General features: G+C 45.0%; 1 protein-coding gene across 1 annotated transcript in view; it reads right to left on the bottom strand.

The window, feature by feature from the left end:
- Positions 1–21: 21 nt before the first annotated feature.
- LOC140349454 (D(4) dopamine receptor-like) overlaps positions 22–25,550 on the bottom strand; it is a 72,125-nt gene continuing 46,596 nt past the window's right edge. Inside the window, exons 2-4 of the mRNA XM_072435789.1 lie at positions 12,870–12,982; positions 8,644–9,227; positions 22–232 (exon numbers count right to left, since the gene is read on the bottom strand). Coding sequence (XP_072291890.1) covers positions 27–232; positions 8,644–9,227; positions 12,870–12,982 — 903 coding nt within the window. The 3' untranslated portion in view covers positions 22–26. The remainder of the gene's footprint in view (positions 233–8,643; positions 9,228–12,869; positions 12,983–25,550) is intronic.

Raw genomic sequence — 25,550 nt, 5'->3', positions numbered from 1 at the left:
CGCCTTCGTCCCCCGGGGGGCGACGTTCAGGAGCAGCATCGGCGCAGACACTTCCTGAAGTAGTTCCTGAACTCGGTATTGAACACGGTGTAGATGACCGGGTTGAGCGCGCTGTTGACGTAGCCGAGCCACGTGACCACGCTCATGAGCGCCGGCGGCACGTGGCAGTCCCGGCACCGCGCCCGCATCGTGTGGAGGACGAAGAACGGCGTCCAGCAGAACAGGAAGCAGCCTGCAGGGGGCGCAACACGCACAAAATCAGACTATTATTTAACGATTTTAGCAAGATTATGAGTATTTTTCTGTGCTACTTTATACTATAGTCCCTTTAAAATGCGACAAATCAGGATGGGGTTAAAACAAATTTTTATAGTGTATCCGGAAAATATTAACGTTTTCTGCATTTCGTTATGTTACAGCTGTATTAGGAAATTGATAAAATTCCTTATTCGCCTCAAAATTCTGTGAAACCCGGAGAAGACGACTCTAAAGAAGGATTTTTTAATTCTGTGCAAACGTTTCCTCTCCTCGTCTGCTCAAGTCCTCGATTCTTCAGCTGTCAATCAAATGCACCACAGCTCGGAGGAGACAAGGGGAGGAGACAAGGCAATGAGACAAGAGGAGGAGACAAGGCGAGGAGACAAGGGCAGGAGACAAGGCGAGGAGACAAGGGGAGGAGACAAGGCGAGGAGACAAGGGCACAAACATGAGCGAGGGTTCAGGAGGAACTTTGTCTCACAGTGAGAAGGCGATTGTATTGTTGTCTCCTCCTGCCTCTCCTCTCTCCTTACACTGTGTCTCCTCTCTCCTCACACTGTGTCTCCTCTCTCCTCACACTGTGTCTCCTCTCTCCTCACACTGCCTCTCCTCACACTGTGTCTCCTCTCTCCTCACACTGTGTCTCCTCTCTCCTCTCTCCTCACACTGTGTCTCCTCTCTCCTCACACTGTGTCTCCTCTCTCCTCACACTGTGTCTCCTCTCTCCTCACACTGTGTCTCCTCTCTCCTCACACTGTGTCTCCTCTCTCCTCACACTGTGTCTCCTCTCTCCTCACACTGTGTCTCCTCTCTCCTCACACTGTGTCTCCTCCTGCCTCTCTCCTCTCTCCTCACACTGTGTCTCCTCCTGCCTCTCTCCTCACTGTGTCTCCTCCTGCCTCTCTCCTCTCTCCTCACACTGTGTCTCCTCCTGCCTCTCTCCTCACTGTGTCTCCTCCTGCCTCTCTCCTCTCTCCTCACACTGTGTCTCCTCCTGCCTCTCTCCTCACACTGTGTCTCCTCTCTCCTCACTCCTCTCTCCTCACACTGTGTCTCCTCTCTCCTCACTCCTCTCTCCTCACACTGTGTCTCCTCTCTCCTCACTCCTCTCTCCTCACACTGTGTCTCCTCTCTCCTCACTCCTCTCTCCTCACACTGTGTCTCCTCTCTCCTCACTCCTCTCTCCTCACTGTGTCTCCTCCTGCCTCTCTCCTCTCTCCTCACACTGTGTCTCCTCCTGCCTCTCTCCTCACACTGTGTCTCCTCTCTCCTCACTCCTCTCTCCTCACACTGTGTCTCCTCTCTCCTCACTCCTCTCTCCTCACACTGTGTCTCCTCTCTCCTCACTCCTCTCTCCTCACACTGTGTCTCCTCTCTCCTCACTCCTCTCTCCTCACACTGTGTCTCCTCTCTCCTCACTCCTCTCTCCTCACACTGTGTCTCCTCTCTCCTCACTCCTCTCTCCTCACACTGTGTCTCCTCTCTCCTCACTCCTCTCTCCTCACACTGTGTCTCCTCCTGCCTCTCTCCTCTCTCCTCACACTGTGTCTCCTCCTGCCTCTCTCCTCACACTGTGTCTCCTCTCTCCTCACTCCTCTCTCCTCACACTGTGTCTCCTCTCTCCTCACTCCTCTCTCCTCACACTGTGTCTCCTCTCTCCTCACTCCTCTCTCCTCACACTGTGTCTCCTCCTGCCTCGCTCTTCCCCCTGCCTCGCTCCTCCCCCTGCCTCGCTCCTCCCCCTCCCTCGCTCCTCCCCCTCCCTCGCTCCTCCCCCTGCCTCCCACGTTCACCTGACCCTCCCTCCTCTGTCAGGTGAGCAGAGGCTCATGGGAAAGCTCCTCCCTCGTGATGTCATGATTGGCTTTAGATTAGCCGCATTAAGGGAGGCGCGGGGCTAAATATAGGGCGGCGTGCGCTGCCGCTGACCCCGGGCAGAGGGGCCTCTCCTGGGCTCGCAGCGGGAGAACCTCAACCCGTCTCGACCTGGAGCTGCTCCGGGTCAAATAAAACCGGGTCAACGTTTCTGTCGGCGCCGGATGTTTGCGTTTAGAGCTGAGACTTTATGATGTTTTAAGATGTGCACGGCTATAGGAAGAGTATTACAGGTTTTGCACATTTCTGTTGCATCTTGGACATAAAATACTTAAAACAAACAATGTAATCGTAATAATTGACAATACACCTGCAGCAGTCGTGATGATTTGGTTACGATATGATTGTAAGAACTAGAAATGAATAATTGTGAGAAGCGTAGGCAGCAACAATGAGCAATTTCAGTTCAATCCATGCTCTGAAGTCATGACATTTTTATTATAAAGTTTGATTTCATAAAGCTAGAGGTAAGAAAGAGAGGATTTCACCGTTGTCTGGTCAAAGTGCAAACAATTGTGAATAATTGTAAAATCGTGTTTCAAAAATAGTGATTATTCAGGTCCCGAAATAAGTAAATAACCTAATATTTACCTAAAATAATCAATAATCGTGCTATTTTAAAGGCAAAATTAGATTCTAACTGTACTTTAAAGAAAAAAGTGAATGTGATTTTATAAAGCTGGTCACAGACAAGGGGCGATTGTGATATTTTAGACAATTGAATGAAATAAAATGAAGGATTTTACTGTTGTTTGGTCGTTGTGTCGATGATTGTGAATAATTGTTAAATATCGTATTTATGAGCTTTAACATCTGAGATTCAACGACTGAAAAAAGTAATTGTATTTTGATCATTGTAATTGTTATCTGGACTTTACAGACAAATACAGCAGAATTATGAAATAAAACTGTTAAAAAAGAACAAACAATGTCAGATTTTACATCCTTAACACGTAATTCATTAAACTGTGTATGAATGAGTGAATCAATGAGTCCTGAACAAATACACGTAATAATAACAACATTTCAACTTTTATTCAGTTGAACGTTTGATTGATAAAGCTCAATGTGCAACAGAATTAATCATTAGACGAGTCGAATACTAAAATAATTGTTAGTTGCAGCCGTAAGTTGAGTATTTGTTCATTTAGAGACAAATCTGTTCATGTCTTTGTTCTCCTTTCGGTTGATTATTATTTAACAACCTCATCCAAGGTACAATATATATGTATATGTTTTAATCTTATAAACAGATAAACACAGAACACAACACAAACCACCAGTGTACCTGTAAAATAAAAATGAATAACACAAATAGACATAAACGTCCCATTTGGTCCAAAATCTGTCGCATTTGTCTATTTCCAAATTAAGTCTGAATGTCACTTTTTCCATTTCCCCGATGTCTGTTATTATGTTTCTTAGTTATGGACCTTTTTTCTGCCTCCAAGGGTACATTCCTAAGGTATCCATCAACTGTGTCAGGAGTTCTGAGGCCCAAGTGCACAGCTGAGAGGGAAGGAAGTGTCAAAAACAGCAGCGCTTTGTTCATTTCAATCCAATATGTTTGAGCGACAGGACAGTCCCATAACACGTGTTAGTGGTTTTCCTCCTGGATGACATACTTTCTCCAACTGTCTGCATTTCCCTGTGAGTAATGAGCACTTTGACATGCTTTTATGAAAAAACGTGACACTTTTTTCCGGCCAAATTCCCTCCAGACGTGTGATTTTGAGATGTTCCCACTCTTCATCTGTCAAAACAAGATTACATTCTCTTTCCCATTTCATTTGTGTTTGTTTTTTTTCCCGTAGATTATTACTCCCCTTGAAAGTTATGATTAACAAGCCTTGATAAATAATCTTATTAATTATAATTAGAACATTGTAAATACCTTCGTCATACGCCGCTTTAAGCTGCACCTTTACATTCGCTTTACGATCGCTGAGGCTCTTTCACATTTTACTTGCGTTTTTGGAATGCGACGAGTCTTTGTTCTTGCCAGGTTTCTTCTTATTATGATATATATATTTTTTCATGGTCATTTTGCCACAACTCGGGCATTTCTGACCCCCTGAACATGATGAAAGTTACACATGGGGACATCGACGCGATGTTTGAGCTCTTTCTGTGGAAAATTGGCCAAACCGCTCGAGCGCGGCGCTCCTGAAACCTTTGTGGTAAAAATACAATATATATATAGTATAATGAATGTGTGGGCGCAGTGGCCTCGGGGTGCAGGGGGAATGTGGGGCGAAGGGCACACCTGCTCGACCTGGATTTAAAACAGGAGGTTCATGACGACAACGGGGTCAGGTTGTCGTTTACCTTGAAGCGTCGAAATCACAATCCGAACGGACGCAAGTTATTTAAGTTCGGTAATATAAAGTTATGATCATGACGTTCAGAAATATATGCAACTGTACTATTGGTTTAGCTGGTAATGAAAAAAATAATACAAATAAAAAGTCAAGTCTACCAAGAGGTTTAGACAAGAATAAGACTAGAATTATGTAGGAATTTGCAAATAATTTGGTTTGGTTTATGGTTGAAGGCGCTGCAAATGTTTTTTGTGTCATTATTTTAGCGTTAAGTGTTGTGAAAACTATTTAAGTTATTATATAAGTTATTACTCACTTTCCAGCATCCAAATGATTCACCACGATGAGTTTATAGGCGCCTTTCACAACTTTCAGAGGCCACATCGAGGTTTGCCGTCGCGATAAAGCTAACGGCTAGCATGCGTCCTGGTTTTCTGACCATGAACGGCTTTGTATTTAGACGCAGACAGCACGTGGGGGTCTCATTTTGACCCCAAGAGATACTTTTGCGATATCTCTACAGACACTTTTAAGTTTCTGTACATTCTGTGTCGACCGTTGAACAACAAAAACAACAACAAAAAGCTCCTCTTGTGTCTGGAATGACCTCCACTTTTCCTTGTCAACCCAAAACACATTAGGCTTCACCTCCAGCCTGGATCTGAAGATGGGTCATGGAAAGATGAGTCAAATACTGAAGATAAATCACGATACAATATCGCAACCAATATTTCAATATTTTTGAGGCTCTATATTTATCACATGAACATTTTCTTTGCACAGAGGGAACTTTTTTGTTATATTTATTGTAGTACGTGGAGATTTGAGGTGCAGAAGCTCGAATAGGTCATTTCGATGAGGACTTAAAGGACACATGTAATCTTTGTGCCTTTGTGCCTAATCTTTGAGTCACGTATAACAGGTTTTTAAGATTTTCTAATTTTGACTTTATTTGGTGTATTTATATCTGTTTTACATATAAATAATAGTTTTACATCAATCGAGCAGGTATTCGTGGAGAAAAGTGGAAAAATCTGTATAAAAGGACAGGAAGTGACATCACACCAGGGACACTCATTTCAGTTTATGCAAAATTAACACAAAGAAACAACTTTTTTAACCTCTAAACATTAATTCAACAAAGTCCCTCTGACATATTTTTATTTGTTAAATAAAAAAAACTGTGAGGTTAGAGTTAGTTTTTGCCCAATGTTTGCTGGGTAGTTTTCTAGTGTGATGTCATCAATTACAAACAGGAAGTAAAACTATAAACCTAAAAAACAAGCTATTCCGGGACAATTTTTTTAAATATTTTTTAGCCAAATTTAAAATACATAAATCTTAACTACGCAACACTTTAAACAGGCTCTTGAGTACTTTTGGTTTTTAGAATTTAAAATAGTGTCATCTACTGGCAGCAGAGGGGATCATAAGATAAGATAAGATAAGATATTCCTTTATTGTCCCGAGAAATAAACAAAAGCTACCGGTAATTAAACGTATTCCGTCTTCTTTTTATCTTGTTTTTAAAGACAAAGTAGGTTGTTTTCACATCGACCCTCCTTCGTCTTCATGTTCATTGTTGTTGCACACGTCAGGAGGCGGGACGATGAGCTGATAAGTGACACATCGCTGCAGCTGAATGACACCGAAACACTCGCCGAAACACACAACGAAACACTCGCCGAACACACCCCGAAACACTCGCCGAAACACACAACGAAACACTCGCCGAACACACCCCGAAACACTCGCCGAAACACACGCACAACGAAACACTCGCCGAAACACACAACGAAACACTCACACGCACAACGAAACACACACCGAAACACTCGCCGAAACACACAACGAAACACACAACAAAACACACAACGAAACACACACCGAAACATACAACGAAACACACAACGAAACACACAACGAAACACACACCGAAACACTCGCCGAAACACACAACGAAACACACACCGAAACACACAACGAAACACACAACGAAACACACAACGAAACACATAACGAAACACACAACGAAACACACACCGAAACACACAACGAAACACACAACGAAACACACAACGAAACACATAACGAAACACACAACGAAACACACACCGAAACACACAATGAAACACACAACGAAACACACAACGAAACACACAACGAAACACACAACGAAACACTCACACGCACAACGAAACACACACCGAAACACACACCGAAACACACAACGAAACACACAACGAAACACTCGCCGAAACACACAACGAAACACACAACGAAACACACAACGAAACACACAACGAAACACTCACACGCACAACGAAACACACACCGAAACACACACCGAAACACACAACGAAACACACAACGAAACACTCGCCGAAACACACAACGAAACACACAACGAAACACACAACAAAACACACAACGAAACACACACCGAAACATACAACGAAACACACAACGAAACACACAACGAAACACACACCGAAACACTCGCCGAAACACACAACGAAACACACACCGAAACACACAACGAAACACACAACGAAACACACAACGAAACACATAACGAAACACACAACGAAACACACACTGAAACACACAACGAAACACACAACGAAACACACACCGAAACACACAACGAAACACACAACGAAACACTCACGCTCACCGAAACACACACCGAAACACACAACGAAACACACAACGAAACACACAACGAAACACACAACGAAACACACAACGAAACACTCAAAAGGAAAGTGACCCCTCGATTCGAGGTCTGATTACAAAAGGCATAAAGTGTTTCACCAGATTGTAAAAGATAATCACATGAAAAGCTTTGAAATGTTGAAATAATCCTTTAGCTTAGAGAAACAGAACTTCTAGTATTTACAGATGAGGGGGAATTAGAACCAATAAATTAAACAAAGTAATTACCACTGTATTCCTCTGAGATTTTTAACAAGGCTTATAAATCAGACCTTTCAAGTGGAATAATATCTAAAATATATCAAAGTATCGCTAGTCTTGACAGCTACTCTACTAAACATAATAAAACAAATGGGAAAAAGGAGGTCCTCTTTGTTTTGACGGATGAAGAGTGGGAAAGTGTGTGTACATCCCAGTGGAGGAATTCAAAATCACATGTGTGGGGAGAGTTTTGTTGTCGTTTCTTTACAACACCGGGTCAAAGTGCTCATTACTCACAAGGAAACGCTAAGGAGCCCGGAGCAGACCACGCCCACGTGTTTGGGGACTTTTTAGACTGAAATTAAAGGCGGTATGGACAATTTTTCGGCGATTTGAGAACGCAGGTGGAAGTGCGCGTGCGCACTCCCCCGTGTGGACTGATACAACACACACGTGCGTTTGTTTATTAGCTCAACGGAGCGCATCGCATCTCTCGTCTCCCGTAGATTTCTGTCCACTTCTGCGTCAGGTCGAACTGTCTTTCTCCGTCTTCATTTTGCCCCGTACACTGAGGGAACTATATTATGATAGATCCATGCGCTTAGGCACGCGGAAACGTGGGGACGAGCCTGACGCGGCTGCAGGTGAGCGGTAGGTGCGTTTTATGATTGATACGTGGCAGGACAAATGATTTATCCACGCCACGAGGAAATATGATACAAAATTTGTCCATACCACCTTTAAGGATGCAGCGCAGACAGTTTTTGAAATTCCACACAATTTAACAGACATAGTAACAGACATTAGACAGAAAAGGACAAATTTGACTAACTCTGGACTCACTGGGACTGTTTTTATACTTGTTTAAATAACTGTATATTTAGCTTTGTGATTCACTTTCTGGTTGTGTTTGTTTTTGTGTTTTTGTGTGTGTGTTTTTTTAACTTAAAAACTAAAAAAATGAATAAAATGAATCTAATTTCTGGAAAAAATGCTCCGAACGAGTCTGGGGATGATTCAAACAGCACAGAAGAGCTCCAGAACTCTACATTTGAGGTCACAAATCTGGGAAAAGCTCAGAGGGAGAGGACCTCGTGAACAGGATCCATCAAACAAGCGTGAATGAAGCTGAATACAAAGAAAACAACGTTGTAACAGTTTGTGTACATTTAGAAAAGTGGCAGTGGGATTAACCAGCTTGTGTTGTGTGTTTCAAAATGATGGTTTATTGTGATATTTTCTGCAGTAATCCATCACACGTCAAACTCACCCACGACCACCGGCAGCACCTTCATGGCTTTCCTCTCCCTGTTGTTGATCTTGGCCGTCTTCCTCCTCCTCGGATCCGGGTCGAACCGGATCTCCGCCAGACTCACGGCCCTCATGCGCCCGTCGGTGAACTCCGAGCGGGCCGCCGGCAGCGCCCTGTCCGTGGGCTCCTCCGACCCGGTCTCGGCCGTGTCCCTCTCGATGATCGGGGGCAAGAGCGGCGGCAGCGAGGCGAGCGGGGGCAGGGACGCCGCCGCCTCCTGGAGCTTCCGGCACGCCTGGATGCTGTCCCGCAACTTGGCCTTCCTCGCCTCCTCCCAGCGCCGCAGGCCCCGGAACATGGCGCAGTAGAGCAGCAGCATGATGGGGCAGGGGATGAAGAAGGAACAGACGGACGAGTAGAGCACGTAGTCATCGTTTTCCAGCTTGCACTCGCCCGGGTCGCGGCCGGGGACGTCGTTGAGTCCGAACATGATGGGCGAGGCCACGGCCAGGGCCAGGATCCAGGTGGCGGACAGGAGCACGGCCTGGCGCATGTCCACGTGTTTGCGGTTGTAGTTGAACGGGATGGCGACGGCGATGAACCTGCGGGGGAAAAGGAAGGGTCATGCAATCATTATGTTTTCCCCATTTCGGGCGGTTCGGTCTCGTCCGAGGTGTCTCAGGTCTAAAGCTGCGACTGCTGATCTTTTTGCTCATCAATTAGCTCAACATTTTTGAACAAAAGACTGTTTTCATTCAAAAAAACAAAATGTACACATTTCCCGGATCATTTTTATGCATTTGCGGCTCAATTTGAGTCATAAAACATATTTTCTCAGCTCAAGGCGTCTATGTTTGGATCAGTTAACAATTATTTGATCATTAAATTAGTTGACGACTATTAAAATAATAATCAATTAACTTGTTGCAGCCCTATTCTAGTCAACTAGTTATTATTTATATTCTTCATTGAGGCTTTTAAAATGCATTTATAACCGCAGTAAACTGTAACTACTGTGAGTATTTATATTGTTTATAAAACAATATAAATACTCGCTGATATACTGATTGACGCCTTATAGATAGAGATAATTTATGGAAAAAGTGTTAAGTGGACAAAAATCACAGATTAGAAAGCCATTTTTGTCATAAAGTCTCTCTTGGCACGTGTTTTAAAGTCTGCACACATTTAATGAGTATCAAGCTAAGATAAGATATGATAATCCTTTATTGTCCACACATGGGGAAATTTCATTGTTGCAACGCAGGTAGATACAGAGGAAAAGGACAGATCACTTATAGGAAGTTTAAAAAACACTCTTAATAGAAGAACTCTTATAAACAAAACTCTTATAAACAAAAACTCCTATAGACAGAACCTCTCATTTCTTCATCAGGAATGGAGGGACTATGTTAATGTTGACTGTTAACATAGTCAACATTTATTTTAGAAGTTGATTAGTCACGATTACTCTGATTAGTCGTTGTATCCCAAATAATTTGGCCCACAAATATAATTTTGATACAGTAGAATATTTTTTTTCTAAAGTCCTGATTCAGCCTCATTCAGCTCTGATTCAGCTCTGATTTAGTCCTGATTTAGTCCTGATTTAGTCCCTGTAATTCTGGTTAGGTCCAGGTCTAAACCTGGTTTAATCCTGTTTTAGTCCTGATTTTCAAAACATAAAACGCAGAACATGAACCAGAGAGAGAACAAAACAGACAGACAAAATAATAAAGGAAATAAAGAAAACCTCACGGCATAAACTGTCCAGCATTAACTAACTGTCCAGTTAGTCCAAAGTTGTTGTTTTTTTAATCTTAAATGCAACAAATCAAATCACACAAAAAGAACTGCAAAAACATGATACAAAAGAAGAAAAAAATCAAATAAAGGATCCAAAGTCCTGATTCATTCTAGATTTTGTGGTTTAGAACTGTTATAGTGTTTACTCTTTTAGTTCCGTTTTAGACTAGACCTGGTTTAGCCCTAATTCTCTAGCCTGGTTCAGCCTCGAGACCACAACACCGTGCATCGCTCAAACGATCCTGAAACCTTCCCGTCTGAGGGCGCGTGCTCACTGATGATGTCACTGCGTCACCCGCTCTGCCCTTTCCCTTCATCCTTTGATAAAAAATTATCAGAAACATGTGCGATCATTTGTCTGCATGACTCCAGCACTAAAGGTCATTCCACAGCGGTGTAGTGACAGGAACGGCCCCCGGGTCACATGGTTTATGCCACACCGGCCCCCGGAGGCGACGGCGGTGAGTTATGACTGTCACGCCGGCCTCAGCGTCGAATATAAATCTATGTGGACTTGGGACGTCCCATTCAGGGATAAGAGCAGATCACGAGGGTTCAGCTGGGACTAAGGACACGCTCAGACCGACGCTTAAAGCGCCCCCTACAGGTCGGACGACTCATTGAACTGAAATGCAGTTAAGATTTATATATTCTAAAATTTGCTAAAAATGTTATCACAGAATAGCACATTTGTTTTCTTTTTTGTTATTTTTTATAGCAAATTTTTTGAGGTTTATAATTTCACTTCCTGTTTGTAATTGATGACATCACACAAGGAAATTACCCAGCAAACACTGGAAAAAAACTCATCTAATGGCAAATATTTGACAAATAAAAATGAGAGATTTTGTTTTGTTGAGTTGTAAAAAAAGTTGTTTCTTTTGTGTAAATTCCGCATAAATTTTGTCCCTGGTGTGATGTCACTTCCTGTCATTTTCTACAGATTTTTCAACTTTTCTCCACAAATACCTGCACGATTGGTGTAAAGCTATAATTTATATGTACAACAGGTATAAATACACCAAATAAAGTCAAAATTAGAAGATTGGAAAAACTTGTCATATGCCCTTTAAAGGTCCCATAACATGCAAAATCGACTTTTCAGAGCTTTTAACCTTCTTACATTGCTATTTGTGCTTCATATTTGTACCCAGAGTGTTTTTTTGATTGATTCCCGCAGTGTTTAGCGATATTACAGACTATCTCCTTTCCTCCAATCTCCAAACTGACGGAGGGTGGATGCAAGATCGCATCATAAGGGCAAGCACGCGTCACCGCGTCGTGATTTAGGCATAACATATGGATCTGAGTTGATTGATCGCAGCTTTTCTAAATATCGACCTCTCTGTAGCTCATCCAAGGAGTTTGTGGCCTCTGAAAGCTCTGGGGGCTCCATAATGTACGTTTGAGATCACTTTCCACGCTCTATCAGTGCAAAGGAACGCAACAAGTGACGGCCAAGGGGCGGCAACGTATGACAAGGGCACCGGCCCCGTCGTCTTTCACCGCCGCTAGAATCAAAAACGTGATTATTGAGTTAGTTTGTTTACACCCCCACCGTCTCCGGGGTGGGCGGGGCACACACGCGCTCTGAGACTATGTCACGGGTTGGGCGGGGGAGCCAGATCGCTCTTCACAAGGGTGGGGGCAAATATCAAACCAAGCCGTTTGCATTTCCGGGTTGGTGAAGGGGTCCAAGGTCTGGGTGATATTTCACAACCCTTAATATTATCAATTATACACTTAGGATAGACTACGAAACGTGGAAAAAGCATGTTATGGCACCTTTAAGCGTGAGTATCCAATCACACCATTAGTTCTTGTTTTGGTTCGGTCCTGGTTCAGTCCTGATCCAGTCCTGTCCAGTCCTGGTCCGGTCCTGGTCCGGTCCTGGTCCAGTCCTGGTCCAGTCCTGGCTCAGACCTGGTCCAGTCCTGATCCGGTCCTGGTCCGGTCCTGGCTCAGACCTGGTCCAGTCCTGATCCGGTCCTGGTCCGGTCCTGGCTCAGACCTGGTCCAGTCCTGGCCCAGTCCTGATCCAGTCCTGATCCAGTCCTGATCCAGTCCTGATCCAGTCCTGGCTCAGTCCTGGTCCAGTCCTGGCTCAGACCTGGTCCAGTCCTGGTCCAGTCCTGGTCCTGTCCTGATCCGGTCCTGGTCCAGTCCTGGTCCAGTCCTGGCTCAGACCTGGTCCAGTCCTGGTTCAGTCCTGATCCAGTCCTGATCCGGTCCTGGTCCAGTCCTGGCTCAGACCTGGTCCAGTCCTGGTCTAGTCCTGGTCCAGTCCTGGTCCTGTCCTGATCCGGTCCTGGCTCAGTCCTGGTCCAGTCCTGGTCCAGTCCTGGTCCGGTCCTGGCTCAGGCCTGGTCCAGTCCTGGTCCAGTCCTGGTCCAGTCCCGGTCCAGTCCTGGTTTATGGGGCACATAAGCGTGTCAGACCTGTCGACGCTGATGGCGCAGAGGTTGAAGATGGAGGCGGTGCACAGCATCACGTCCATGGTCATGAGACAATCGCACAGAGTCGTGTTCAAGGTCCACACGCCGTCCTCAAACTGCAACAAACACGGCACAAAAACAGCACTAAATCAATCATAAAGTGGCATCCTTTCCATTTTGTACAAAATAAACGGCAGTAAAAGACAGTTAAGGCACACATTGTCCGACAAAAAGTCCCACTTAGTCCAAAGTTTGTCAAATTTTTTTAATTTTTCTAATTTTGAATTCTAGGCCTTGATTGTTGGTCCAGTTTGTTTCCCCCATGTTTTCGTGATGGCCTTTTTCCCTGCCGCCAGTTGAAGGCGCCAACGGTATCCATTTGTTGTGTCCATGGCAGGAGTTTTCAGACCCAAATGTACAGTTCTGAAGTCAATCTCAGCACAATATTTCTGAACAGTAAGACAATCCCAAAACACGCGATAGTCCATGAGCGAAAGAAAGAGCATGAGCAAAAGAAAGAGCATGAGCAAAAGAAAGAGCATGAGCGAAAGAAAGAGCATGAGCGAAAGAGCATGAGCGAAAGTGCATGAGTGAAAGTGCATGAGTGAAAGTGCGTGAGTGAAAGTGCGTGAGTGAAAGTGCGTGAGTGAAAGTGCGTGAGTGAAAGTGCATGAGTGAAAGTGCGTGAGTGAAAGTGCATGAGTGAAAGTGCGTGAGTGAAAGTGCGTGAGTGAAAGTGCGTGAGTGAAAGTGCGTGAGTGAAAGTGCGTGAGTGAAAGTGCATGAGTGAAAGTGCATGAGTGAAAGTGCATGAGTGAAAGTGCATGAGTGAAAGTGCGTGAGTGAAAGTGCATGAGTGAAAGAGCGTGAAAGTGCATGAGTGAAAGTGCGTGAGTGAAAGTGCGTGAGTGAAAGTGCATGAGTGAAAGTGCATGAGTGAAAGTGCGTGAAAGTGCATGAGTGAAAGTGCGTGAGTGAAAGTGCATGAGTGAAAGTGCGTGAGTGAAAGTGCGTGAGTGAAAGTGCATGAGTGAAAGTGCATGAGTGAAAGTGCGTGAGTGAAAGTGCGTGAGTGAAAGTGCGTGAGTGAAAGTGCATGAGTGAAAGTGCATGAGTGAAAGTGCGTGAGTGAAAGTGCATGAGTGAAAGAGCGTGAAAGTGCATGAGTGAAAGTGCATGAGTGAAAGTGCATGAGTGAAAGTGCATGAGTGAAAGTGCGTGAGTGAAAGTGCATGAGTGAAAGAGCATGAGTGAAAGTGCATGAGTGAAAGTGCATGAGTGAAAGTGCGTGAGTGAAAGTGCATGAGTGAAAGAGCGTGAGTGAAAGTGCGTGAGTGAAAGTGCATGAGTGAAAGTGCATGAGTGAAAGTGCATGAGTGAAAGTGCATGAGTGAAAGTGCATGAGTGAAAGTGCGTGAGTGAAAGTGCATGAGTGAAAGTGCATGAGTGAAAGTGCATGAGTGAAAGTGCATGAGTGAAAGTGCATGAGTGAAAGAGCGTGAAAGTGCATGAGTGAAAGTGCATGAGTGAAAGTGCATGAGTGAAAGAGCATGAGTGAAAGTGCATGAGTGAAAGTGCGTGAGTGAAAGTGCGTGAGTGAAAGTGCGTGAGTGAAAGTGCGTGAGTGAAAGTGCATGAGTGAAAGTGCGTGAGTGAAAGTGCGTGAGTGAAAGTGCATGAGTGAAAGTGCATGAGTGAAAGTGCATGAGTGAAAGAGCGTGAAAGTGCATGAGTGAAAGTGCATGAGTGAAAGTGCGTGAGTGAAAGTGCGTGAGTGAAAGTGCATGAGTGAAAGTGCGTGAGTGAAAGTGCATGAGTGAAAGTGCATGAGTGAAAGTGCATGAGTGAAAGTGCATGAGTGAAAGTGCGTGAGTGAAAGAGCGTGAAAGTGCATGAGTTAAAGTGCATGAGTGAAAGAGCGTGAAAGTGCATGAGTGAAAGTGCATGAGTGAAAGTGCATGAGTGAAAGAGCATGAGTGAAAGTGCATGAGTGAAAGTGCGTGAGTGAAAGTGAGTGAGTGAAAGTGCATGAGTGAAAGAGCGTGAAAGTGCATGAGTGAAAGTGCGTGAGTGAAAGTGCGTGAGTGAAAGAGCGTGAAAGTGCATGAGTGAAAGTGCGTGAGTGAAAGTGCGTGAGTGAAAGTGCATGAGTGAAAGTGCATGAGTGAAAGTGCGTGAGTGAAAGTGCGTGAGTGAAAGTGCATGAGTGAAAGAGCATGAGTGAAAGTGCAGGAGTGAAAGTGCATGAGTGAAAGTGCATGAGTGAAAGTGCATGAGTGAAAGTGCGTGAGTGAAAGTGCATGAGTGAAAGAGCGTGAAAGTGCATGAGTGAAAGTGCATGAGTGAAAGTGCATGAGTGAAAGTGCGTGAGTGAAAGTGCATGAGTGAAAGAGCATGAGTGAAAGTGCATGAGTGAAAGTGCATGAGTGAAAGTGCGTGAGTGAAAGTGCATGAGTGAAAGAGCGTGAGTGAAAGTGCGTGAGTGAAAGTGCATGAGTGAAAGTGCATGAGTGAAAGTGCATGAGTGAAAGTGCGTGAGTGAAAGTGCATGAGTGAAAGTGCATGAGTGAAAGTGCATGAGTGAAAGTGCATGAGTGAAAGTGCATGAGTGAAAGAGCGTGAAAGTGCATGAGTGAAAGTGCATGAGTGAAAGTGCATGAGTGAAAGAGCATGAGTGAAAGTGCATGAGTGAAAGTGCGTGAGTGAAAGTGCATGAGTGAAAGTGCATGAGTGAAAGTGCGTGAGTGAAAGTGCATGAGTGAAAGAGCGTGAAAGTGCATGAGTGAAAGTGCATGAGTGAAAGTGCATGAGTGAAAGTGCGTGAGTGAAAGTGCATGAGTGAAAGAGCATGAGTGAAAGTGCATGAGTGAAAGTGCATGAGTGAAAATGCGTGAGTGAAAGTGCATGAGTGAAAGAGCGTGAGTGAAAGTGCGTGAGTGAAAGTGCATGAGTGAAAGTGCATGAGTGAAAGTGCATGAGTGAAAGTGCATGAGTGAAAGTGCATGAGTGAAAGTGCATGAGTGAAAGAGCGTGAGTGAAAGTGCGTGAGTGAAAGTGCATGAGTGAAAGAGCATGAGTGAAAGTGCATGAGTGAAAGTGCATGAGTGAAAGTGCATGAGTGAAAGAGCGTGAGTGAAAGTGCGTGAGTGAAAGTGCATGAGTGAAAGTGCATGAGTGAAAGTGCATGAGTGAAAGTGCATGAGTGAAAGTGCGTGAGTGAAAGTGCATGAGTGAAAGTGCATGAGTGAAAGAGCGTGAAAGTGCGTGAGTGAAAGTGCGTGAGTGAAAGTGCGTGAGTGAAAGTGCATGAGTGAAAGTGCGTGAGTGAAAGTGCGTGAGTGAAAGTGCGTGAGTGAAAGTGCATGAGTGAAAGTGCATGAGTGAAAGAGCGTGAAAGTGCATGAGTGAAAGTGCGTGAGTGAAAGTGCGTGAGTGAAAGTGCATGAGTGAAAGAGCGTGAGTGAAAGTGCGTGAGTGAAAGTGCGTGAGTGAAAGTGCGTGAGTGAAAGTGCGTGAGTGAAAGAGCGTGAGTGAAAGTGCGTGAGTGAAAGCGTGAGTGAAAGTGCGTGAGTGAAAGAGCGTGAGTGAAAGAGCGTGAGTGAAAGTGCGTGAGTGAAAGCGTGAGTGAAAGTGCATGAGTGAAAGTGCGTGAGTGAAAGTGCATGAGTGAAAGTGCATGAGTGAAAGTGCATGAGTGAAAGTGCATGAGTGAAAGTGCGTGAGTGAAAGAGCGTGAAAGTGCATGAGTGAAAGTGCGTGAGTGAAAGTGCGTGAGTGAAAGTGCATGAGTGAAAGAGCGTGAAAGTGCATGAGTGAAAGTGCGTGAGTGAAAGTGCATGAGTGAAAGTGCGTGAGTGAAAGTGCATGAGTGAAAGAGCGTGAAAGTGCATGAGTGAAAGTGCGTGAGTGAAAGTGCATGAGTGAAAGTGCGTGAGTGAAAGTGCGTGAGTGAAAGTGCGTGAGTGAAAGTGCATGAGTGAAAGAGCGTGAGTGAAAGTGCGTGAGTGAAAGTGCATGAGTGAAAGTGCATGAGTGAAAGTGCATGAGTGAAAGAGCGTGAGTGAAAGTGCGTGAGTGAAAGTGCATGAGTGAAAGTGCGTGAGTGAAAGTGCGTGAGTGAAAGTGCATGAGTGAAAGTGCATGAGTGAAAGTGCGTGAGTGAAAGTGCATGAGTGAAAGAGCGTGAAAGTGCATGAGTGAAAGTGCATGAGTGAAAGTGCATGAGTGAAAGTGCGTGAGTGAAAGTGCATGAGTGAAAGAGCGTGAAAGTGCATGAGTGAAAGTGCATGAGTGAAAGTGCATGAGTGAAAGTGCATGAGTGAAAGTGCGTGAGTGAAAGTGCATGAGTGAAAGTGCATGAGTGAAAGTGCGTGAGTGAAAGTGCATGAGTGAAAGTGCATGAGTGAAAGTGCATGAGTGAAAGTGCGTGAGTGAAAGTGCATGAGTGAAAGAGCGTGAGTGAAAGTGCGTGAGTGAAAGTGCATGAGTGAAAGTGCATGAGTGAAAGTGCGTGAGTGAAAGTGCATGAGTGAAAGTGCATGAGTGAAAGTGCATGAGTGAAAGTGCATGAGTGAAAGAGCGTGAGTGAAAGCGCGTGAGTGAAAGTGCATGAGTGAAAGAGCGTGAGTGAAAGTGCATGAGTGAAAGTGCATGATTGAAAGTGCATGAGTGAAAGTGCGTGAGTGAAAGTGCATGAGTGAAAGAGCGTGAAAGTGCATGAGTGAAAGTGCATGAGTGAAAGTGCATGAGTGAAAGTGCATGAGTGAAAGTGCGTGAGTGAAAGTGCATGAGTGAAAGTGCATGAGTGAAAGTGCATGAGTGAAAGTGCGTGAGTGAAAGTGCATGAGTGAAAGAGCGGAAAGTGCATGAGTGAAAGTGCATGAGTGAAAGTGCATGAGTGAAAGTGCATGAGTGAAAGTGCGTGAGTGAAAGTGCATGAGTGAAAGAGCGTGAAAGTGCATGAGTGAAAGTGCGTGAGTGAAAGTGCGTGAGTGAAAGGGTGCATGAGTGAAAGTGCGTGAGTGAAAGTGCGTGAGTGAAAGTGCATGAGTGAAAGAGCGTGAAAGTGCATGAGTGAAAGTGCGTGAGTGAAAGTGCGTGAGTGAAAGTGCGTGAGTGAAAGTGCGTGAGTGAAAGTGCGTGAGTGAAAGTGCGTGAGTGAAAGTGCGTGAGTGAAAGTGCGTGAGTGAAAGTGCGTGAGTGAAAGAGCGTGAGTGAAAGTGCGTTGAGTGAAAGTGCGTGAGTGAAAGTGCGTGAGTGAAGCGTGAGTGAAAGTGCATGAGTGAAAGTGCTTGAGTGAAAGTGCATGAGTGAAAGTGCGTGAGTGAAAGTGCATGAGTGAAAGTGCTTGAGTGAAAGTGCATGAGTGAAAGTGCGTGAGTGAAAGTGCGTGAGTGAAAGTGCGTGAGTGAAAGTGCGTGAGTTGAAAGTGCGTGAGTGAAAGAGCGTGAGTGAAAGTGCGGTGAGTGAAAGTGCGTGAGTGAAAGTGCGATGAGTGAAAGTGCTGAGTGAAAGTGCATGAGTGAAAGTGCGTGAGTGAAAGTGCATGAGTGAAAGTGCGTGAGTGAAAGTGCGATGAGTGAAAGTGCATGAGTGAAAGTGCATTGAGTGAAAGGTGCTGAAAGAGCGTGAGTGAAAGCGCGTGAGTGAAAGTGCATGAGTGAAAGAGCGTGAGTGAAAGTGCATGAGTGAAAGTGCATGATTGAAAGTGCATGAGTGAAAGTGCGTGAGTGAAAGTGCATGAGTGAAAGAGCGTGAAAGTGCATGAGTGAAAGTGCATGAGTGAAAGTGCATGAGTGAAAGTGCATGAGTGAAAGTGCGTGAGTGAAAGTGCATGAGTGAAAGTGCATGAGTGAAAGTGCATGAGTGAAAGTGCGTGAGTGAAAGTGCATGAGTGAAAGAGCGTGAAAGTGCATGAGTGAAAGTGCATGAGTGAAAGTGCATGAGTGAAAGTGCATGAGTGAAAGTGCGTGAGTGAAAGTGCATGAGTGAAAGAGCGTGAAAGTGCATGAGTGAAAGTGCGTGAGTGAAAGTGCGTGAGTGAAAGTGCATGAGTGAAAGTGCGTGAGTGAAAGTGCGTGAGTGAAAGTGCATGAGTGAAAGAGCGTGAAAGTGCATGAGTGAAAGTGCGTGAGTGAAAGTGCGTGAGTGAAAGTGCGTGAGTGAAAGTGCGTGAGTGAAAGAGCGTGAGTGAAAGTGCGTGAGTGAAAGTGCGTGAGTGAAAGTGCGTGAGTGAAAGTGCGTGAGTGAAAGAGCGTGAGTGAAAGTGCGTGAGTGAAAGTGCGTGAGTGAAAGTGCGTGGGTGAAAGTGCGTGAGTGAAAGCGTGAGTGAAAGTGCATGAGTGAAAGTGCATGAGTGAAAGTGCATGAGTGAAAGTGCATGAGTGAAAGTGCATGAGTGAAAGTGCATGAGTGAAAGTGCATAAGTGAAAGTGCATGAGTGAAAGCGTGAGTGAAAGTGCATGAGTGAAAGTGCATGAGTGAAAGTGCATGAGCGAAAGAGCATGAGTGAAAGTGCATGAGTGAAAGTGCATGAGTGAAAGTGCATGAGTGAAAGTGCATGAGTGAAAGTGCGTGAGTGAAAGAGCGTGAAAGTGCGTGAGTGAAAGTGCATGAGTGAAAGTGCATGAGTGAAAGTGCATGAGTGAAAGTGCGTGAGTGAAAGAGCGTGAAAGTGCATGAGTGAAAGTGCATGAGTGAAAGTGCATGAGTGAAAGTGCATGAGTGAAAGTGCATGAGTGAAAGTGCGTGAGTGAAAGTGCATGAGTGAAAGAGCGTGAAAGTGCATGAGTGAAAGTGCGTGAGTGAAAGTGCATGAGTGAAAGTGCGTGAGTGAAAGTGCGTGAGTGAAAGTGCGTGAGTGAAAGTGCATGAGTGAAAGAGCGTGAGTGAAAGTACGTGATTGAAAGTGCATGAGTGAAAGAGCGTGAGTGAAAGTGCATGAGTGAAAGTGCGTGAGTGAAAGTGCGTGAGTGAAAGTGCATGAGTGAAAGTGCATGAGTGAAAGTGCGTGAGTGAAAGTGCGTGAGTGAAAGTGCGTGAGTGAAAGTGCATGAGTGAAAGTGCGTGAGTGAAAGTGCGTGAGTGAAAGTGCATGAGTGAAAGAGCGTGAAAGTGCATGAGTGAAAGTGCATGAGTGAAAGTGCATGAGTGAAAGTGCATGAGTGAAAGTGCGTGAGTGAAAGTGCATGAGTGAAAGTGCGTGAGTGAAAGTGCGTGAGTGAAAGTGCATGAGTGAAAGAGCATGAGTGAAAGTGCATGAGTGAAAATGCATGAGTGAAAGTGCGTGAGTGAAAGTGCATGAGTGAAAGAGCGTGAGTGAAAGTGCGTGAGTGAAAGTGCATGAGTGAAAGTGCATGAGTGAAAGTGCATGAGTGAAAGTGCGTGAGTGAAAGTGCATGAGTGAAAGTGCATGAGTGAAAGTGCATGAGTGAAAGAGCGTGAGTGAAAGTGCGTGAGTGAAAGTGCATGAGTGAAAGTGCATGAGTGAAAGTGCATGAGTGAAAGTGCGTGAGTGAAAGTGCACTAGTGAAAGAGCGTGAAAGTGCATGAGTGAAAGAGCGTGAGTGAAAGTGCGTGAGTGAAAGTGCATGAGTGAAAGTGCGTGAGTGAAAGTGCGTGAGTGAAAGTGCATGAGTGAAAGTGCATGAGTGAAAGTGCGTGAGTGAAAGTGCATGAGTGAAAGAGCGTGAAAGTGCATGAGTGAAAGTGCATGAGTGAAAGTGCATGAGTGAAAGTGCATGAGTGAAAGTGCGTGAGTGAAAGTGCATGAGTGAAAGTGCATGAGTGAAAGTGCGTGAGTGAAAGTGCATGAGTGAAAGAGCATGAGTGAAAGTGCATGAGTGAAAGTGCATGAGTGAAAGTGCGTGAGTGAAAGTGCATGAGTGAAAGAGCGTGAGTGAAAGTGCGTGAGTGAAAGTGCATGAGTGAAAGTGCATGAGTGAAAGTGCATGAGTGAAAGTGCGTGAGTGAAAGTGCATGAGTGAAAGTGCGTGAGTGAAAGTGCATGAGTGAAAGAGCGTGAAAGTGCATGAGTGAAAGTGCGTGAGTGAAAGTGCGTGAGTGAAAGTGCATGAGTGAAAGAGCGTGAGTGAAAGTGCGTGAGTGAAAGTGCGTGAGTGAAAGTGCGTGAGTGAAAGTGCGTGAGTGAAAGAGCGTGAGTGAAAGTGCGTGAGTGAAAGTGCGTGAGTGAAAGTGCGTGAGTGAAAGTGCGTGAGTGAAAGCGTGAGTGAAAGTGCATGAGTGAAAGTGCATGAGTGAAAGTGCATGAGTGAAAGTGCATGAGTGAAAGTGCATGAGTGAAAGTGCATGAGTGAAAGTGCATAAGTGAAAGTGCATGAGTGAAAGCGTGAGTGAAAGTGCATGAGTGAAAGTGCATGAGTGAAAGTGCATGAGCGAAAGAGCATGAGCGAAAGTGCATGAGTGAAAGTGCATGAGTGAAAGTGCATGAGTGAAAGTGCATGAGTGAAAGTGCGTGAGTGAAAGTGCATGAGTGAAAGTGCGTGAGTGAAAGTGCATGAGTGAAAGTGCATGAGTGAAAGTGCATGAGTGAAAGTGCATGAGTGAAAGTGCATGAGTGAAAGTGCGTGAGTGAAAGTGCGTGAGTGAAAGTGCATGAGTGAAAGAGCGTGAGTGAAAGTGCGTGATTGAAAGTGCATGAGTGAAAGAGCGTGAGTGAAAGAGCGTGAAAGTGCATGAGTGAAAGTGCGTGAGTGAAAGTGCGTGAGTGAAAGTGCATGAGTGAAAGAGCGTGAAAGTGCATGAGTGAAAGTGCGTGAGTGAAAGTGCATGAGTGAAAGTGCGTGAGTGAAAGTGCATGAGTGAAAGAGCGTGAAAGTGCATGAGTGAAAGTGCGTGAGTGAAAGTGCATGAGTGAAAGTGCGTGAGTGAAAGTGCGTGAGTGAAAGTGCGTGAGTGAAAGTGCATGAGTGAAAGAGCGTGAGTGAAAGTGCGTGATTGAAAGTGCATGAGTGAAAGAGCGTGACTGAAAGTGCATGAGTGAAAGTGCGTGAGTGAAAGTGCGTGAGTGAAAGTGCATGAGTGAAAGTGCATGAGTGAAAGTGCGTTAGTGAAAGTGCGTGAGTGAAAGTGCGTGAGTGAAAGTGCATGAGTGAAAGTGCGTGAGTGAAAGTGCGTGAGTGAAAGTGCATGAGTGAAAGAGCGTGAAAGTGCATGAGTGAAAGTGCATGAGTGAAAGTGCATGAGTGAAAGTGCATGAGTGAAAGTGCGTGAGTGAAAGTGCATGAGTGAAAGTGCGTGAGTGAAAGTGCGTGAGTGAAAGTGCATGAGTGAAAGAGCATGAGTGAAAGTGCATGAGTGAAAATGCATGAGTGAAAGTGCGTGAGTGAAAGTGCATGAGTGAAAGAGCGTGAGTGAAAGTGCGTGAGTGAAAGTGCATGAGTGAAAGTGCATGAGTGAAAGTGCATGAGTGAAAGTGCATGAGTGAAAGTGCGTGAGTGAAAGTGCATGAGTGAAAGTGCATGAGTGAAAGTGCATGAGTGAAAGAGCGTGAGTGAAAGTGCGTGAGTGAAAGTGCATAAGTGAAAGTGCATGAGTGAAAGTGCATGAGTGAAAGTGCGTGAGTGAAAGTGCATGAGTGAAAGAGCGTGAAAGTGCATGAGTGAAAGTGCATGAGTGAAAGTGCATGAGTGAAAGAGCGTGAGTGAAAGTGCGTGAGTGAAAGTGCATGAGTGAAAGTGCGTGAGTGAAAGTGCGTGAGTGAAAGTGCATGAGTGAAAGTGCATGAGTGAAAGTGCGTGAGTGAAAGTGCATGAGTGAAAGAGCGTGAAAGTGCATGAGTGAAAGTGCATGAGTGAAAGTGCATGAGTGAAAGTGCATGAGTGAAAGTGCGTGAGTGTAAGTGCATGAGTGAAAGTGCATGAGTGAAAGTGCGTGAGTGAAAGTGCATGAGTGAAAGAGCATGAGTGAAAGTGCATGAGTGAAAGTGCATGAGTGAAAGTGCGTGAGTGAAAGTGCATGAGTGAAAGAGCGTGAGTGAAAGTGCGTGAGTGAAAGTGCATGAGTGAAAGTGCATGAGTGAAAGTGCATGAGTGAAAGTGCGTGAGTGAAAGTGCATGAGTGAAAGAGCCTGAGTGAAAGTGCGTGAGTGAAAGTGCGTGAGTGAAAGTGCATGAGTGAAAGTGCATGAGTGAAAGTGCATGAGTGAAAGTGCGTGAGTGAAAGTGCGTGAGTGAAAGTGCATGAGTGAAAGAGCGTGAAAGTGCATGAGTGAAAGAGCATGAGTGAAAGTGCATGAGTGAAAGTGCATGAGTGAAAGTGCGTGAGTGAAAGTGCATGAGTGAAAGAGCGTGAGTGAAAGTGCATGAGTGAAAGTGCATGAGTGAAAGTGCGTGAGTGAAAGTGCGTGAGTGAAAGTGCATGAGTGAAAGAGCGTGAGTGAAAGTGCATGAGTGAAAGAGCGTGAGTGAAAGTGCATGAGTGAAAGTGCATGAGTGAAAGTGCATGAGTGAAAGTGCATGAGTGAAAGTGCGTGAGTGAAAGTGCATGAGTGAAAGTGCGTGAGTGAAAGTGCGTGAGTGAAAGAGCGTGAAAGTGCATGAGTGAAAGTGCATGAGTGAAAGTGCATGAGTGAAAGTGCGTGAGTGAAAGTGCATGAGTGAAAGTGCATGAGTGAAAGTGCGTGAGTGAAAGTGCATGAGTGAAAGAGCATGAGTGAAAGTGCATGAGTGAAAGAGCGTGAGTGAAAGTGCATGAGTGAAAGTGCATGAGTGAAAGAGCGTGAGTGAAAGTGCGTGAGTGAAAGTGCGTGAGTGAAAGTGCATGAGTGAAAGTGCATGAGTGAAAGTGCATGAGTGAAAGTGCATGAGTGAAAGTGCGTGAGTGAAAGTGCGTGAGTGAAAGTGCATGAGTGAAAGAGCGTGAAAGTGCATGAGTGAAAGTGCATGAGTGAAAGTGCATGAGTGAAAGTGCATGAGTGAAAGTGCATGAGTGAAAGAGCGTGAAAGTGCATGAGTGAAAGTGCGTGAGTGAAAGTGCATGAGTGAAAGTGCGTGAGTGAAAGTGCGTGAGTGAAAGTGCGTGAGTGAAAGTGCATGAGTGAAAGAGCGTGAGTGAAAGTGCGTGATTGAAAGTGCATGAGTGAAAGAGCGTGACTGAAAGTGCATGAGTGAAAGTGCGTGAGTGAAAGTGCGTGAGTGAAAGTGCATGAGTGAAAGTGCATGAGTGAAAGTGCGTGAGTGAAAGTGCGTGAGTGAAAGTGCGTGAGTGAAAGTGCATGAGTGAAAGTGCGTGAGTGAAAGTGCGTGAGTGAAAGTGCATGAGTGAAAGAGCGTGAAAGTGCATGAGTGAAAGTGCATGAGTGAAAGTGCATGAGTGAAAGTGCATGAGTGAAAGTGCGTGAGTGAAAGTGCATGTGAAAGATTGCATGAGTGAAAGTGCATGAGTGAAAGTGCATGAGTGAAAGAGCGTGAGTGAAAGTGCAGTGAGTGAAAGTGCATGAGTGAAAGTGCGTGAGTGAAAGTGCGTGAGTGAAAGTGCATGAGTGAAAGTGCAATGAGTGAAAGTGTGAGTGAAAGTGCATGAGTGAAAGTGCATGAGTGAAAGTGCATGAGTGAAAGTGCGTGAGTGAAAGTGCATGAGTGAAAGTGCATGAGTGAAAGTGCATAAGTGAAAGTGCATGAGTGAAAGTGCATGAGTGAAAGTGCGTGAGTGAAAGTGCATGAGTGAAAGAGCGTGAAAGTGCATGAGTGAAAGTGCATGAGTGAAAGTGCATGAGTGAAAGAGCGTGAGTGAAAGTGCGTGAGTGAAAGTGCATGAGTGAAAGTGCGTGAGTGAAAGTGCGTGAGTGAAAGTGCATGAGTGAAAGTGCATGAGTGAAAGTGCGTGAGTGAAAGTGCATGAGTGAAAGAGCGTAAAAGTGCATGAGTGAAAGTGCATGAGTGAAAGTGCATGAGTGAAAGTGCATGAGTGAAAGTGCGTGAGTGAAAGTGCATGAGTGAAAGTGCATGAGTGAAAGTGCGTGAGTGAAAGTGCATGAGTGAAAGAGCATGAGTGAAAGTGCATGAGTGAAAGTGCATGAGTGAAAGTGCGTGAGTGAAAGTGCATGAGTGAAAGAGCGTGAGTGAAAGTGCGTGAGTGAAAGTGCATGAGTGAAAGTGCATGAGTGAAAGTGCATGAGTGAAAGTGCGTGAGTGAAAGTGCATGAGTGAAAGAGCGTGAGTGAAAGTGCGTGAGTGAAAGTGCGTGAGTGAAAGTGCATGAGTGAAAGTGCATGAGTGAAAGTGCATGAGTGAAAGTGCGTGAGTGAAAGTGCGTGAGTGAAAGTGCATGAGTGAAAGAGCGTGAAAGTGCATGAGTGAAAGAGCATGAGTGAAAGTGCATGAGTGAAAGTGCATGAGTGAAAGTGCGTGAGTGAAAGTGCATGAGTGAAAGAGCGTGAGTGAAAGTGCATGAGTGAAAGTGCATGAGTGAAAGTGCGTGAGTGAAAGTGCGTGAGTGAAAGTGCATGAGTGAAAGAGCGTGAGTGAAAGTGCATGAGTGAAAGAGCGTGAGTGAAAGTGCATGAGTGAAAGTGCATGAGTGAAAGTGCATGAGTGAAAGTGCATGAGTGAAAGTGCGTGAGTGAAAGTGCATGAGTGAAAGTGCGTGAGTGAAAGTGCGTGAGTGAAAGAGCGTGAAAGTGCATGAGTGAAAGTGCATGAGTGAAAGTGCATGAGTGAAAGTGCG

The sequence above is a fragment of the Eucyclogobius newberryi genome, unplaced genomic scaffold (assembly GCF_026437365.1).
Source record: "Eucyclogobius newberryi isolate DKJ021-1_F unplaced genomic scaffold, fEucNew1.0.hap1 SCAF_7, whole genome shotgun sequence".
Lineage (NCBI taxonomy): Eukaryota > Metazoa > Chordata > Actinopteri > Gobiiformes > Gobiidae > Eucyclogobius > Eucyclogobius newberryi.
The sequence above is the reverse complement of the archived record's forward strand: the minus strand, read 5'-3'. Positions and strand labels throughout refer to the sequence as shown.